Genomic DNA, 17,625 nt, shown 5'->3' with positions numbered 1-17,625 from the left:
CTTCATTTTTTTCTCTCTGTGCTTGCACACACATGCAAGCATATGCACATACACACATATACCTTTTCATTTTGGCAGTCTACATGAAAGAATTTGCAGACGCCTTAGCATATTACACCTTTAATGCTTAAATGAATAGAAACTTTTTCCTATAAGAGCATACCATTATTACTGCATTATAGGAATTTAATAACATTAATGTAGTCCATACGGAAAATTTCCCAGTTATTAAAAAATATTCTTTATAGCCTTGCTTACCCAAAATATGGTCTATGTACTAACAGCCTTAGCATCACCTGGGAGCTTATTAGAATTGTACCATGCCAGGCCATGCCCCAGACCAACTGAATAGATCTTGGATTTAGGTCAGGCAAATATGGTGCTTCTGATATTTAAGGAGACATTTGCTCTTAGGAGCCTACAAATGAAGGACTGACCACTTGTATAATTCTTGAGAATGAGTGCCTCCTTGCCTTTTCCTAGCTCTGGCCCTGCTACTGAGTCAGAATTTGTATTTCAATGGGATATCAAGGTGATTTGTATGTACATTAAAACTTGAGAAAGGTTATTCTTTTTTCTTTCCCTAATCTAGGATTCTGTTCTGATTCACATGTTGTATTTTCACTTTAGATTTCTCCAGTCTAGGCTTAACTCTCCATGTCCTCTTAATTTTAATGAACTGAATCTTTTGAAAAATCTAAGTCAACAAGAACACTAGAAGGATTATATTGTATTTCACCCATTGCTTCATATCAGGAGGCACATGTCAGAACATCTCGTTATTAGCAACAGTAATCTTGATACCAGTTAATAAATAAAATGTGAGATAATTCTTTGAGGTAATATAAATGTACTGTTCTTCAACAACCATATAACCAATAGAGTCTTGCCTGAATCTGTTATAACAGTGATACCCTGACAGTCATGGGTTTTTAAATTTTATGTGCATGGTCTATGGTACAAGTACCAAAACAAACGTTAAACTAAAAATTACTACCAACTCAACAAATTAATAAGAAAATCACCTGTTCAGAACCACAGATATGTTAGTGGTTAATGGTTATATTCATAAATGAAGTGTGAGTGACATAACATTCAGAAATATTAGTAAAGAGGTCTCATTAACAATCTGTGATATGCAGATGATACAACGTTGCTTGCTGAAAGTAAAGACATCTTGAGGCCACTTGTTGATAAAGATCAAAGATCCACTGTTTGATATGGATTACAACTCAATGTAAAGAAAACAAAAATCCTCTCAACGAACTCAGTAAAAAAAATCATGATAATTGGACAAAAAATTTTGAACTTGTCAAGGATTTTATTTTACTTGGCTCTACAATCATTGTTTATATAAATAGCATTCAATAAATCAAATGACATATTACACTGGAAAAATCTACAGAAACCTCTTTAAAGTGTTAAAAAGCAAAGATGTCATATAGAGGACTAAGGTGTGCCTAACTGAAGCCGTAATATTTTCAGTCTCATTTGCATATAAAAGTTGAACAGTGCATAAGGAAGACCAAAGAAAGAATTGATGCATTTGAATTATGGTGTTGGTGAAAAATGTTGAAAATACCTTGGATTGCCAGAAGAACAATCAAATCTGTGTTGGAAGAAGTACAGCCAGAATGCTTAGAAGCAAGAAAGACTTCATCTCACAAACTTTGGAGATATTATCAGGAGGAACCAGTGCCTGAAAAAGGACATCATGTTTGGTAAAGCAGCGAGTCAGTGAAAAAGAAGTCCTCCAACAAGATGAATTAACACTATGGCTGCAACAGTGGGCTCACGCATAGCAATTGTGAGGATGGTGCAGGACCAGGAAGTGTTTAATTCTGTTGTGCATGGGGTCCTGTGAGTCAGAGTCAACTTGATGGCACCTAACAACAACATTGGTTACATTTATTCATAGACTTCTGGGGCAGTCTTTAAAATCTTCATGTCTTAGAAGAGTTTGAAGGATAATTTTATTACATAGAATAGCATTTGCAAGAGGAAACATTTTTCTCCTTAGCTTGTTGATATTTTTTCCACAATTTTCAGACTGCTTACTAGGATGCGTTTAGCATTAAGAATAAAGGAAATCCATGTCTGAGAAGCTCAACACAACAAGGAAAGGAAAGGAGTATGGCAAGCATTTTATTAGCAGATGGGATGTGGAGCATGTATGCCAATTGTGGCCTTGGAACTAACTTTTCTTGGAGAAAAAGTCCTGAATTTTAGTTGCCTTTTGTTCATTTGTCTTTTAATATTAAGATAGAAGAAAGCATTTGCGACTGTATCAACACTTGAATCAAGTATAAACACTATCTTTCAAAAAAAAAAAAGTTCACTGATTCAAAGCAAAACCAGCCTTTTTCTAGGTTTTTTTTCCTCTAGCTGGCCAAAATGTTTTTATTTTCTCAGCAATTTCAACATAGTCAAAATATTTATACCTTAGCATCGGTAACACAGTATACCAGTTTGTATTCACTTTATTATATTTCTTGTTCAGGGAGGCATAAGGAGTAGACTTAATTACTATTTTTAGAAAATGTTTTAGGGTTTTTGGCTTATAGGTTCTTAACAACTGGTTCCAGATTGTCTTGCCAATTTTATTTCCAAATGCTCATCTCCTGTGAATGTTACTTCTGGTTACCCTAAGCTTCTCACTTTTCCTTCTCATAGTGCCTTGGCCTCTGTGAACACACTCTTCATCCTGACATGTCATTCACTTGTTCAACTTCTGCTTATTTTCAGGATTCCATTCTTTGGTTTCCTGATTTGCAGTGTAGAGCTCATTTTCTCAATGAATCTCTTCCATAATTGCATTTCATATACTAAGTAGGCCTATTAACTCACTATGTGAAGCAGTGATATAACATTAGGAGATAAATCTGTATAATAGTAAGCATTTAATAACCCAAAGTAATATTAGTTGCTTTCCTCTTTAAAATGTTTACCTGCTTAGGTAAGACAACTTGATTCAGCATTGGAAATTTGTAAGGAAGAACTTGCCTTGCATTTGAATCAATTGGAAGGAAATAAAGAAAAGTTTGAAAAACAGCTAAAGAAGAAATCTGAAGAGGTAAATTTACATTTCCATATATATTTTATTTTTTCAAGTGATTTATTTCCCAGATATTGTTTATTTTCAGAATACTTCAAAAGTACATCTTTATGTATCTGATAATAAGAAAATTTCCCAGTAAGATGTGAATTCCAAGTTTTTATTCTATAAGAAACAAACATTGTTTCAATGTGGCATAAGGTAATAACACTTTTTAAATTATGGTTCTTTTCTTTATATTTAGGGAATTAGAAGAATAAATCATTACTATCTCAAAGAGTAATTCTAATGTTAAATGAATAACATCACATTATTTTAGATTGAGAAAATTAAAATCTTTTTTTAAATTTCCGTTTTGTTATTGTTTACTGGTCTGAGAATAGACACATGTTAACTTGGGAGACGGGGAAGGGAATATTCAAGAGGGAAGTTGGCAGAAGGTTGATGGAGAGGAATGCAAAAACTAAAGAGAATAGTTACATACACAACCTTGTAACAACAGTATCCTGCAGATAGAAAAATGGACAGATACACAGACTGAATGGGTATGGAAGGGAGAGTGGGAATATATCCAGAAATATGTAAAGATTTGAAACAGGATGGTAAACACATGCATGAAAATTTTTTTTTATTTTTTTATTGTTCCTTCTAGATGTGTGAAGGATTGAAAATTAGTTTTAAAAGTGCAACTTTCTTTTCTGAGATGAATTTCGCAGTAAAGATATATGAGTAATTTTATTCATTTTTGTATCCTCAATTGCTAGCATTTTGCTTTCAGCATAATGTTGTTGTTAAGTGCTGTCAAATTGGTTCCAACCCATAGCAACGCTGTATAGGGTTTCCATAGGCACTCATTAATGTTTTCAAGGACTAATCTAAAATATTCCTTTATTTCTTTGTTAGAATTTATTATTTATGTATTTAAATCTTATAATTTTAGAGATAATCCCTGACATTTCTTAATTTAGGTTAACTTGAATAGATCAGAAATATCCAGCCAGAAAGACAAAAACCTTTCTGTATCTTTCAGATGGAGGGAATTTTATACAGGGAATGATACACATGTGATGGAAAAGAAGCCAAGCACAGGAAGCTTAGGTGACTCAGATTAGCATAAACAGGGACCCATTACCATCCTTATTCAGCCTAGTTGGAGCTGGGGCCACAGAGAAAGGTTCTTGAGGGAACCTGGGCCTTAGAGGAAGAGGACTGCTGCTACTTGTCCATCCCATTGGAATCCAGAGACGCAGGAGCCTAGGAAACATAGTTTCCTGCAATGAACAGAGCAGAGCAGAATAGCTGTATAGTTTAACAATGTAGTTGGCCAACTCATTAACCATAAGTGTATCATGTAAGTGTAGCTTTAGAAGTGCCAGAGAAAGAATTTAGAGTCAGACAGAGTTTGTAATATTTATTGCTGCTGTTGTTACGGGCCGTCAAGTCATTTCTGACTCATAGTGACCCTGTTATGGGTTTGCTAGGAGAAGCTGGTGGATTTGAACTGCCAGCCTTGTGGTGAGCAGTCCAGTGCTTATCCTCCAGCACCATACCAGGACTCCAGAGTTCAAAATAGGAGACTTTTTTGGACTTTGGACTTTGAGTTATTAGAAACAATGTCAGAGTCTAGGTTGAACAATAGGCATTTATGCACAAAACTTAGAACGATTTCCAAGACAGCTAGAAATACAAACCAGACTTGAATTAACTCAGAAGTGTTTATAGCAGGTAGACGACCAGACTAGGGAATAAGTTAACAAGGTTAGTCATAAGGATTTTTTAATTGTTAGTTCAGATACACATTCATTGATTTACTTTACCTACTAGAAGTCCTGAAGGGTCATCTTTAATCACAATACTATTTATTTATTATTTAATTGTGTTTAGCACAAATTATAATTTCTTAGAAAGAAAACTTTTTTATGCTAATTAATATAATGAATACCTTATAATAGCATAGTTGTGAGAGAGTTTGGGTTTGGAAATTTTATTTATTTTAAAGTGCATCCATTTTGTTAATGATATGGATGTTGTAAAGATGCTTTAATCTTTTAAATAAGTGGATACTCCCAAATTATATACTAGGGGGTCCCAGAACATGTTGGTAGAAAGTTAGTTGTGAAAGCGTAGGTTTATCCACTGCAGTATTTCCCTTCAAGCTTTTGACTCAGCGAGATGTTTGTATAATTAGTAAAAGACCTCTGTAGTCAGACTAATTATCTCAGGACAAATGGTGTAATTCCTCTCTTTTTATTAATAATAGTTGAATATTCTTTTGTCGTAACAATATCACTATTACAATTAGGGTTTCCTCCAGCTTTTCTGAGTAGTGAGTGAACATATTTGTGATTAACTTAAGTTTGACTTTGTATACTAAATTTTTAAAAGATATATCTATTCCATATTGAAATGCTTTTTTAAATCTTTTAAAATCATAAAATTATGCATTCATACAAAGTTGCATTATCAACATGAGCATTACATAAAGAATGATCATAAAAGTAGTCATTTTTTTTATAAATATCATTAAACTTTGTTAAACTTTGAGAAGTTGGCAACATATCAATCAATAATTTATCTGTGGTATATTTAAAATTTTAAGCAACAGTTATGAGAGTGCTACTTCTTTGAATATATATGAATACTAGATAAAGTAATTATAAAGTAAATTTTATAACAAATGTTACTTAAAATTTTACTTATAAAATAATTATGATTTGATTATGAAATAATCATCTGGGAAATTTTTATTCTCTGGATGCAATAATAAATATAGTATAGAAAATGTAATATGAAAATGATTTGTCCTGCATTGACTTTGAAAGTGAAACCAACTAGAAGTTAACGAGTAATGCAATGAATTGTCAGTATAAATTTGATAGATACAGGTAGTTTTTGTAAATTACTATTTGTGATACAAAAAACATGTTCAATACTTGAATATATGAACAGGCTTCAGAAGTTCTTGGGAAGATTTCATATCTTTCAATTCCATTTTTCCACAGACTTTCTGAAGCCTTCTCATATGTAATTCAAAGTATTTTGCCAGTAGTTAGATAATTGAAAGAAGATATCTCTGTTATATAATATGATTTTCTTGGTGTTTTGCTTAATTCCTACCTTTTTTCTTTTATTTTGTCTTATCTTAATCTTCCTGTCCATTTTCCTTCGAATAGACAATTAAGTGTGAGACAGATGTTCTAGTAAAGGAGAAGTAGTGTATGAGCCTCTCAGGCGAGTCAATTCTATAAGAAATGAACCACTGCGGAAGAATCATCTTCATTTTTGTAGGGAGCTAGCAGAGGGAAAAAAAAAAACTAAGAAAAACAAGTGATACTGTACGTATTTATACTAAATAAATCATTTTAATGCAGAAAAAAATAATACAAACCAGCATAAAACAGAGCTACAGTAATAGGACTAGAAATTGGTCAAGTTGCCTGTGATAGCTAGTGTTGCTCCAAGTTACAATATCATCATCATCATAAGCAAAGTATTTGGTCCCTAAGTCCTCCATAATGCTGCTGACTGCAGCAGTGTTGGGTAATCAGGAAGAAGAATCGGGTTGGGATTTTCTTCCATCATTTTGAGGAGTTTCTTCTGCAATACTATTTATTGGAAAGGTGCTTTGCTTATAAAGGAATACCTTTATTTTCCTTTATTTTAAAAAAATTATTATATATGCAGCAATAAAAGGAAACATTTAAAGACGATTCAGTTACAATCCACTCTCTAATACTTCATTCACCTCTTTTAATTTTTTTCTGTTTGCATGTATACTTCCATAGTTTCGTGCATATAAGTAAAATATGAATTTCTCTTTTTTGCTTAATATAGTTTTAAAAACTTTTGTTTGCCACTGTTTTTTTAAGTGTGACTTCATATGACTTAATCATTTAAAATCATATTGAGATACCATAATTTACTCATCCTTCCCATTTTGGGTGAACAATATAAAACATATATTAAGTCATATATATTATTTATAATATTTTAAAGATAACGTATATTGGCAAATTTTCAGGATTCACTTTACTAGGACAAAGAGCTTGCTTTTTGTCTAAGTAGATGTTCCCAGATAACCTTAAAAGTTATCTTTTAAAGAAGTTTTAGGTACCATATTTGATTCCTATACGTATTTTGGGTGAATGAGCCAATTTTTTTTAGTTATTTATTATCATTACTTTATCTGTGTTTTGGAATGTGAATATTCAGGAATGCTTTGCTGGGGTTATAAACAACACTAACAATTCTAATAGAACAAATAGTACGTAACATTTATGCTTTGCTTGCGTGGTTACAGTGCATTCTAACAATCAATAAAGGGGAAAGACATACATCAGGTGCCTCGAGGAATTCATGGCTTTCTGTATTCTCTTTCTCCTGCTGGGAGGGGTCACACAAAACATGTTCATTCGTGTAGCAGCAAAATACAGCAACACATGTGCTGTGTTTCTTCCCATGCAAGCTTGCTTCCTAAGTTGCAAAGCTCAGGGATTTTATTGAGGGTGGATCACAGGCCCAGTGATAAGGTACAGCAACATCATGGAAAACATGGCGCTTTCTCAAAAAGTTGGAAATATTAAAATTTTAGAATGTCAAAAGGGAAGCAAGTTTCAGTGCCCCAGGTAGGCAAAATAGTTTTATCACTTAGGGAATATTTGCAAACCTTGTTCCCAGATGCCAGCCAGGGACCAACCATGCAAATGGGAACACATCTCCTTGTCAGAAATGAACCCTGCCTTTTCATATGACAGCATAACCTTGAGAACAATTGCTTAACATGACAAGTGGTGGGGATACCAAATAATGAAGAAAGCTTTGATATTTTGTTTCAAACATTTCATGTAATATATTTCTTAGGTATATTGCTTACAGAAGGAACTAAAGATTAAAAATCACAGTCTTCAAGAGACTACTGAGCAAAATGTTATCCTACAGCATACTCTTCAGCAGCAACAGCAAATGTTACAACAAGAGACAATTAGGAATGGAGAACTAGAAGACATTCAAACGAAACTTGAGAAACAGGTATATATTATTGTCCAAAATGGTTTTATTTGTATAAATAGAAAATTTTTAATGTGAGGGAGCTTGATAAAGTTCCTGGAAAGTGGAATTTTCCCATGAACTTTTTGAAGCCCCTCCGTATTGCTCATAGATTATTGGTTAACTACATAAATTGCTATTTAGAATCTGATTTCATACATTCCAATATTACTCCACCATTAATAGTAAAGTTCATAAAAACAGAAACAACAAATGCTGGCAAAGGTGTTGAAAGACTACATTGCTGTTGGGACTTTAAAATGGTACATGCAACATCATGGAAAACATGGCGCTTTCTCAAAAAGTTGGAAATAGAAATATCGTATGACCCAGCCATCCCCCTACTTGGTGAATATCCTCAAGAAAGAGAACTATATGCATAGCCATGCTCATTGTAGCACTATTGATAAGAGTAAAAAGATGGATGGAAGTAGCCTAAATGCCCATCAGCAGAAGAATGGTTAAACAAACTCTGAAAAATTACGCACAATGGAATATTTATACAACACTGAAGAGTAGCAGTGAATCTGCAAACATCTCACAGTATGGATGAACCTGGAGGACATTCATTATACTGAGTAAAATTAGTCAGTCACGAAAGGACAAATACTATACGAGACTACTGCTGTAAAAAGTTAAGAAAATATTTTCTTGCGAAATGAAACATTCTATGATGCTTACTGGTTGGATGAGGGGTGGAGAGGAGGAATTATTTACAGGCTAGAAGGTAGATACATGTTAACATGCATGACAGGATAGGCAATATACAAGAGGGAGCTTGGCAGAGGAAAGATGAAGGTAGCAGAAGACACAGGGAGAAATGCAAGAATTAAAGAAAATAGAGGTAACTACTGTTAGCTGATGGTACATGGAAAAGAATGCAATCATTGTAATGATTTGCTGAATGTAAAACTGATCATCTGCTCTGTAAACCTTCACTTAACTCATAGTTGTTGTTATTGTTAAGTGCTATCAAGTCAGTTCCAACTCAGCAACCCTGTATAGGATTTCGGAGAAGCAGCTGCTGAATTAAACCACCTTGTGGTTGAGTGCTTATGCTACACCTCCAATTCACAATTGTTGTTAAGTATCGTTGAGTTGGTTCTGACTCACAGTGACCTAATTCACAATAGAAAGTTTAAAAAAACACACAAAAAAAGGCAAACATAAATCAGATAAGCTAGAAAACACAAGTCATAAAAGCATAAAAAGTAAAAATGGATAGTACTGATTCCATAAAATAAGATAAATTCCATATTTGTGAAAAATATATAGTTCTATTCCTGTATGGTGCTGTGAGTTGTGGGTTAATGCACTGGACTGCAAGGTCGATTTGAACCACAAGGTTTGTCAGTGGCACTTGACAACAACAACAACAATTCCTATATAATCCAACCTACATCTCTAATATTATGATCATATTTTCATCATTCTATACAACATAGGTATAACGTAGAATCCTTTATTCAAGCTTTCTATTTCTGCTTGGACCCAAGTGCAGTCTACCTGAATCATGTCTCCCATTTCCTTTTTGGATCAGAACATTATGTGTTTATCCCTAAAGAAGTGTCAAAGTACTGCATTAAGAGAAAAATCCCAAAGGAAAATGCTTCTGCTATTTATTTCTAAAACTAAATTAATATTCCAATGAAGGAATGATAGGTAATTTTATGCTAGAATTTAATCATTTTTGCAATTTTTCTGAATTCTTTAAACAAATATTTCACATTTTTGTTTACTTTTCACTTTTCACAAGAAATTAAACTTTCCAGAAATTGATGAATTGTACAATGTCAGCCCTCTTTTTGTCATTTATATGGGGTTTTATCTGCTGACTCTTAATTCATCCTCAACCTCTCCAGTTGTTGTTAGTGACATCAAGTCACTTAGAGACACTTTATAGTGAAGTCACTTAGAGACACTTCATAGTGTTTCCGAGGAGAGACTAGTGGGTTTGAACAGCTGACCTTGCAGTTAGCAGTTCAGTGCTTATCCTACAGTGCCACATCAGGATTCCAGTCTCTGCAGTAGAACTAAAGAATCTCTTTTCAAAACATCAAACAGGTATTCTGTTTTGTTTTTTAAGAGACGTCTCTTATGCTGTCTGCCCCTTTTGTTAAAGTGTATACTTTTTTCTTGCTATGCCTCCTGCATGACTTTATTCTGAAACATCTCTTCTTCTAATTCTTGTACAATCTAAAGTTTTTGTTTTTTTGTTAAATTTCTATAACGGTTTTATGGTGTGGGCTTCCCCCCGCCCCCCTTAATTCTTCTTTCCTTAACTCTACTAGCTCATTTGTATTTGTCCTTTGGCACTTTTATTGCTTCACGATCTTTGTTTTAAATGACTTTGTGTCTTTTTTAACTTCTTTGAAGGCCCAAAAAAGTTTTCATCTAAAAATATCTTCAGTATTTGGGTGTTCCATTATACATAGATTCCAAGTTGGATCATGTTAGAGTGTAACTCATCTTTGGATTCTTTCTGTTTGGGGTTTACAGCTTAATCAAGAATAGGGTGGGAAATTCAAGATTTTCTTTGATTCCTTTTATTTTTTACCTGGGTATTGTAATTTTATTTTTGTAACTTGAGTTGGAGCAGTGGATATTAACGATTTCTCTGTGTTTAGTTTTTCAGTGAGAGGTTTTAGGAAAAGATCAAGGAGGATGTAAGTCCGGAGCAGTTATATAGATGCTCATGGAAAACATGGAATGACAGATTACATAAGAAGAAAGTGTAGATCAGAAGATTAAGTTCAATTTGGACAGATCCCTGAGGAATGAGGTTTATGAAAGCCAAACTAAGTATTTCAAGAAGGAAGGAATGGTCATTGGTGTCCCAGGTTGTTACAATCAGTGTCAAGTAAAATGAGGCTTGAGAAATGTCCACTGGAATTAGCAACATGTAGGTCACTGGTCTTTGATCTTCATCAGTAAGTACTTCAATTTCTCTTCATTTTCAGCAAGCAAGATTATGTTATCTGCATGCTTTGGTTGTTGATGAGTCCTCCAATCCTGAAGCCATGTTCTTCATGTAGTCCAGTTTCTTGGATTATTTGTTCAGCATATGAATTGAATAAGTATGGCCAAAGGATACAACCCTGACATACACCTTTCCTGATTTTAAACCATGCAGTATCCCCTTTTTCTATTTAAATGACCGTCTTTCAGTCTTTGTGCAGGTCCTTGTTGTTGTTAAGTGCTGTTGAGTTAATTCTGACCCATAGCGACCCTGTACAGGGTTTCCGAGGCTGTAAATCTTTACGGGAGCAAAAAGCCTCATCTTTTTCCCGCGGAGTGGCTGGTAGTTTTGAACTGCTGACCTTAAGGTTCACAGCCTGACTCGTAACCACTACACTACCAGAGCTCCTTTGTACAGGTCGTACGTGAGTATAAATATGGATACCTTCCAGTCGGTTGGCCACATAGCTGCCTTCCAAATTTCTTGGCATAGACAAATGAGTGCTTCCAGCATTGATTTGTAATGTTTGTCAGTCATTCAAAATCAAAAAGGCAGCAGGTACCTAAGGACAAAGTTGAGAAAGGACGGGAAAGTGAGTGGAATGAAAATAGGAACCACAGGGAAGAAGCGGGATAATTATTGTTGCATGGAGGGGATTGCAATCATTGAGGTAAAACAAAGTATATTATTTGTTGATGTAAACCTTCACTCAGTTCACAATAAAATGTTCTGGTGTATTTTGTTTTTTTTTTAAAAAAAAGCAATGTTCAAGAGTAAGTTCCTGAGTCTCTTTTGACATCCATTTTGTTCTTTCTTTCCTGTCTTCTTAGTGACCTCTTGTTTTCTTCATTCATGATGTCTTAATGTCATCCCACAACTCATCTGGCCTTCAATCACTAGTGTTCAGTGCCTCAAATTTATTCTTGAAGGTGGTCTCTAAGATCAGGTGAGGTGTATTCCAGATTGTACTTTGGATTAGGTGGACTTCTTTTAATTTTCTTCAGCTTCTTTAAGTTGCATATGAGCAATTGATATTCTGTTCTGCAGTTGGCCCCTGTTCTTCCTCTGACAGATGCTATTGAGCTTCTTCATTGTCTCTTTGCACAGATGTAGTTGAATTGATTCCTGTGAATTCCATCTGGTGAGGTTAAGGTGTATAGTCTTCTTTCATGTTAAAAAAAATAAATATTTGCAATGAATAGGTCGTTAGCTTTCAGAAATCTTTCATGTGATCTGCTTTGTTTGTGTAACCAAGGCCATATTTTCCAACTACTGGCCTTTTTCTGTTTCCAGCTTTTGCATTCCTATGATTGGTGCATCTTGAGTGCATGTTTGATCAATTTCAGACTGCAGAATTTGGTTTGTTGTTGTTATTATGTGCCATGGAGTCAGTTCTGACTCATAGCAATCCTGTACAGGATTTCTGAGGCTGTAAATCTTTATGGGAGCAGAAAGCCTCATCTTACTCCTGTGGAACAGCTGGTAGTTTCAAACTGCTGACCATGACATTAGCAGCCCAATACATAACCACTTTGCTACCAGCTTCAATTTCTTCATCTTTGGCATTAGTGATTTTATGTAGATCTACAACTAGCACCCATGGAAGTAGCAGTCAAAACATCAAAGGATGTATTGAATTGGGAAAAGCAGCTGCAAAAGATCTCTTAGAAATGTTAAAATGCAAACCTGTCATTCTGAGGATTAAAGTGTACCTGATCCAAACCATGGTATTTTCAATCTCATATACATGCAAAAGTTGAACAGTGATTAAGGAAGATTGATGAAAAATTGATGCCTTTGAATTATGGGGTTGAAGAAGAATCCTGAATATCTCAGGGACTGCTTAAGAACAAACAGATTTGCCTTAGAAGAAGTACAGTGAGAATGCTTCTTAGAAGCGAGGATGGTGAGACTTCATCTCACATACTCTTTTGAACATGTTATCAGGAGGGACCAGTCCCTGGATAAGGACATCATGCTTCATAAAGTAGAGGGTCAGCAAAGAAGAGGAAGATCTCACAAGATGGATTGACACAGTGGCTGCCACAGTGGACTCAGTGATGCTCTTGGTCATAGGGTTGCATGAGTTAGAACCAACTCAAAGGCACCAATAACAACATGTCGTTGGTGATACAATTTCAGTTTCTATAGAATGGCTAGATTGCTATGGGTTAAAGATAAATGGAAAGTAAGAAAATAAGTGTTGAAAATTTTTTGAGAAATTGAAGGGAAGGAGAGAAAGAGTGGTCATTGGAGGAAGTAGAGATATGAAGGAAAATAGATAGGAAAGTTTTGTTGTTAAAATGCTGTTGAGTCATTTCAAACTCATAGCGACTCTGTATACATTTCCAAGGAGTGGCTGGTGGGTTTGCACTGCCTGCCTTGTGGTTAGCAGTCCAGTACGTATCCTACAGTGCCACATCAGGACTCTTGGAGAGTCTTAAACATATTTAAATATTAGCATATATAAAACTGCATAAATAAAAAGATAGAAGATAGAGATGAGAATATTGACAGTCAAAAATAGGAGGAGCCCCTGGGTAGTGTAAACATTTATGTGCTCAACTATGAACCACAATGTTGATGGTTTGAACCCACCCTGAGGCACATTGAAATAAAGTCCTCATGACCTGCTTCTCAAACCTTATGGAGCACAGTTCTACTCTGCACAAATGGAGTCACCATGAATTGGCATCAACTTGACAGCAAATAATTAGGTTAGTTAGGTTATAGTTCTGGATTCAATCCATAGCTACTTTACTGTATCTGGAACACCTATAAAGCTGTTTGACTTACATAGAAGGAAGAATACCTCCTTTATTGTACTATAACAGAATGAGGAGTGGACATCAACAAATTGGGACCAAAGGAAAGTGGAAAGATTAGATGTCAGAATATGGGAATCCTTGCTTGTAAAGATACTGAAATGTTGTTGTGAAGAAGAAAAATAACATAATTTGACAAGAGAAGACAGCACATTTTAAATGGAGGCAGTAAAAAGGGCACATTTACAACTATTTTGCTCAATTCTTTAAGTCCTGTTTTAATATTATAATGTAACCCATTCTCTAAATTTGTATATGAATTATCTTTATATTTTTTTTCAATTTAAATTTTACTTTTATATTTCCAAACCATTATGTCCTGATCTATACTTTTAACTTTTGTATTTCAATTTTGAAATTGAATGATAGACTTGGCTACTTATTTACATAAATACTTTTCTTCTAAAGAATGAATTGTGACTTTAAAATACTTACTAAAACTGCTTTACACAAGGTATCAAAACTGGAACAAGAGCTTCAAAAGCAAAGGGAAAGTTCAACCGAAAAGTTAAGAAAAATGGAAGAGAAATGTGAAGCAGCTCTACATGAAGCAGATTTAAAACGGCACAAAATTATTGAGCTCACTGGTACTGCCAGGTAAAATATGAATATTGCAATTTTTGTTACCTTCCTGTTTCAATATCAGAAGTATCTGAGTTTCAAAAATCAGTTAATGTTCAGTGAAACATTTGCTTCAGAATTAATGTTTCCACAGTTTTTGTTCCAATAGCATTTTGTCTGTACTTGTTTAAAATCCCTCATTATGACCTTTTTTTATTATGGGTTAAAACCCTGTTATATTACAGCTTTCGTAAGGCAGAAATCACATCTGGTTTATTTTGAGGTCTGCCTCAACAATTATGTCTCAAGGCTACCTCTCCCCCATCAACAGGGGCTAAGATAATAGGGCCTATGTGCGCAGAGTAACAAATTACTTCTAATATCCTCCACTCTCTCACCCTTACTGATGAAAAGGGTGGCCCATGTTTAAGACTAGAACCACAGTTCTTCAGACCTTGTTTCCTCCATTGACATGTCTGCCCACCATCACTTACAGGCTACCAATGCCTACCTTGAATTCACAAAGAGTAGGAGCCCTGGTGTGGCACTGTGGGTTGATGCGCTGGACTGCAAGGATGGTTTGAACCACAAGGTTGGTGGTTCAAGCTCACTAATCCTTCTTGGAAACCCTATATAGGGTCGCTATGAGTTGGAACTGACTCCATGGCACTTAACAACAACATCAATCACATTATAAGGAGCCCTGGTAGCATAGTGAATTATGAACTGGGCTGCAAAACACAGGTCAGCAATTCGAATCTACCAGTTGCTCCTCAGGAAAAAGATGAGGCTTTCTGCTCCTGTTAAGATTTACAGGTTCCGAAATCCTATACAGGGTCGCTTTGAGTCAGAACTGAATTGCTGGCACACAACTACCACCAAATCATACTATAGGAGTCTTGGTATGGCACTGTAGGATAAGCACTAGACTGCAAAGTTGTTTTGAACTGCAAAGTCAGCATTCAAACTCAGCAGCCATTCCTAGGAAATCCTATACAGGGTCTCTATGAATTGGAACTGACTTGACTGCACTAAACAGCAACAATCACTTTATAACTTTATTCTTATTTATACCAGATGCCACAACTAGCCCTGCATTTGCAGGTCAACCTTTATCTCTCACACTGATTCCCAAAAAACTATATATCCTGCTCTAATCTCACCTCATTCCAATTTCTAGAAACTATCTTCACCACTTCAATTGTTTACCTTAAATCTTATCATTTTCATATTGATGTTCTCTTGTTAAACTAAATATTTATGCACCTATTCCTAAACTCATTTCCTTTAATACCTCAAATTCAACAATTCTTGACCCCTAAAAGGACCTCTAAGGAGCTCTGGTAGTGTAGTGGTTATGAATGGGGCTGTGGATCTCAAGGTCAGCAGTTTGACACTACCAGCTTGCTCCGCCGGAGAAAGATGAGGCTTTCTGCTCCCGTAAAGATTTACAGCCTCGGAAACCCTGTTCAGGGTTGCTATGGGTTGGAACTGACTCTACGGCACTTAACAACAACAACAACAAAAGGACCTCTGGAGTCCTGGCGTGGCATTGTAGGTTAATACGATGGACTGCAAAATCGGTTTGATCCATAAGGTCAGCAGTTCATGCTCACCAGCTGCTCCTTGGAAACTCTATACAGGATTGCTGTGGGTAAGAACTGACTTGGTGGCACTTAACAACAACAATAAAAGGGCCTCTAATCAATCAAGTCTACCACTGTCTTTTTTTTAAGGTTTTCATTGTAGATTAAGTGAAAGTTTACAGGGCAGATCATCAGTTTTACATTCAACAATTCATACATCTTGTTTCATTACAATGATTATAATCCCCTCCATGTACCATCAGTTAACAGTATTTCTCTCTATTCACTTTAGCTTTTTTTAAAAACAAAAAACAATCCACTGAGGCATATATAATAATTTACACCTCCAAACGGCACATTCTGCAAGTCTGCCTCCTGACTACCAGCTCTTCGTCCCTCTCTTCCCACGAATCTAGAGTCCTCAGCCGCTCCCTTTCACCATGTCCACATCTCTGCCTCCGTCTCTAGTGTTGCTACTTCTCTGGATAAGGTCCCACATTCTATTTGTGCGTTCCTCTCTTGATGGTCCTAGGGTCCTCTGTTTCTGGACTGTAAGATTAACTACTCCCCTGTTTTTGTCACAAAACTTCTACCTTTACATTTGAGACAGTCGCGATTAGTCATGATAACAATTATTTACTATTGAATCATACAAATCTTATCCCCATCTCTTTTCAACAGACCCCTCTAGATAAGATGAAAACTATCCAGTGGGAACTCTTTCTCCCCACACACACTCTTACACTCCCTCTTGAAACCTTGAAAGCCAATCACTTCATGCCTTTATCGCCCCCTTATTTTAGGAAGCCAATGTCTAAGTTGCCTATCCCTATCTACCCTGTGTACAGAGGGGATAGCTTTGGTACTTGATACATCCATGAAAGATGAGGCTTTCTGCTCCCGTAAAGATTTACAGCCTTGGTTACCCTGTACAGGGTCGATATGAGTCGGAACCGACTCCACAGCACATAACCACCACCTCCATGAGTATAGGTCAGGTTCATCAAATTGTAGCAATTTATCCTTGTTTCCTTTATCAAAAAAAAAAATAATTTTTTTTTTCTCATAATCTTCCTCTAGTCGAGTTCTGATTATCAAACCATCAAAGCTAGGTCAAATGGATACTGTCTTCCAGTTTGGGTGTTCTTGTGTATCTCCCCTCACTTCATGTCAGCTGGATGCTTTGTTCTTAGCTCTATCCCTCTGTGGCTATGTCCTTGTCCATGGTCTCAAGTGTCCCCAGGTCTCATCACACATTGGACCAACCAGCCATTACTCTTCTCTCGCTCATCTCCAGGTCAACAGAAGTCAATGGACTGTGGTTGAACTCAGCCCATTTCTTCATTGCTGCCTTTCCCCCTCTTCCACTCACCAGTAGACCACTGTTGTTGCCAGCAAGCTTACATGCCTGTTCATGTGTTCCCTTTGAGTTTCAGTCTTAGAGGGGAGTTTGTCCTGAAGGAACTTGATTGCTTACCTTGATGGCTTCCCAGCTAACAGTTTGTGTATTCTTGTAGTAGCCAGTCATACTGACATTTTTGTTTTGTTTTGTTTTGTTTTTTCTTAAATGTTTTATTGTGAATTATGTGATAG

General features: G+C 35.7%; 1 protein-coding gene across 1 annotated transcript in view; it reads left to right on the top strand.

The window, feature by feature from the left end:
* The window catches only part of CCDC18 (coiled-coil domain containing 18), a 209,898-nt gene that overhangs the window by 143,695 nt on the left and 48,578 nt on the right, over positions 1-17,625 (top strand). The window contains exons 15-17 of the mRNA XM_006831049.1: positions 2,957-3,073; positions 7,916-8,083; positions 14,340-14,482. Of these exons, the coding sequence (XP_006831112.1) occupies positions 2,957-3,073; positions 7,916-8,083; positions 14,340-14,482 (428 nt within the window). The remainder of the gene's footprint in view (positions 1-2,956; positions 3,074-7,915; positions 8,084-14,339; positions 14,483-17,625) is intronic.

The sequence above is a fragment of the Chrysochloris asiatica genome, unplaced genomic scaffold (assembly GCF_000296735.1).
Source record: "Chrysochloris asiatica unplaced genomic scaffold, ChrAsi1.0 scaffold00002, whole genome shotgun sequence".
NCBI classification, from domain to species: Eukaryota; Metazoa; Chordata; class Mammalia; order Afrosoricida; family Chrysochloridae; genus Chrysochloris; species Chrysochloris asiatica.
The sequence above is the reverse complement of the archived record's forward strand: the minus strand, read 5'-3'. Positions and strand labels throughout refer to the sequence as shown.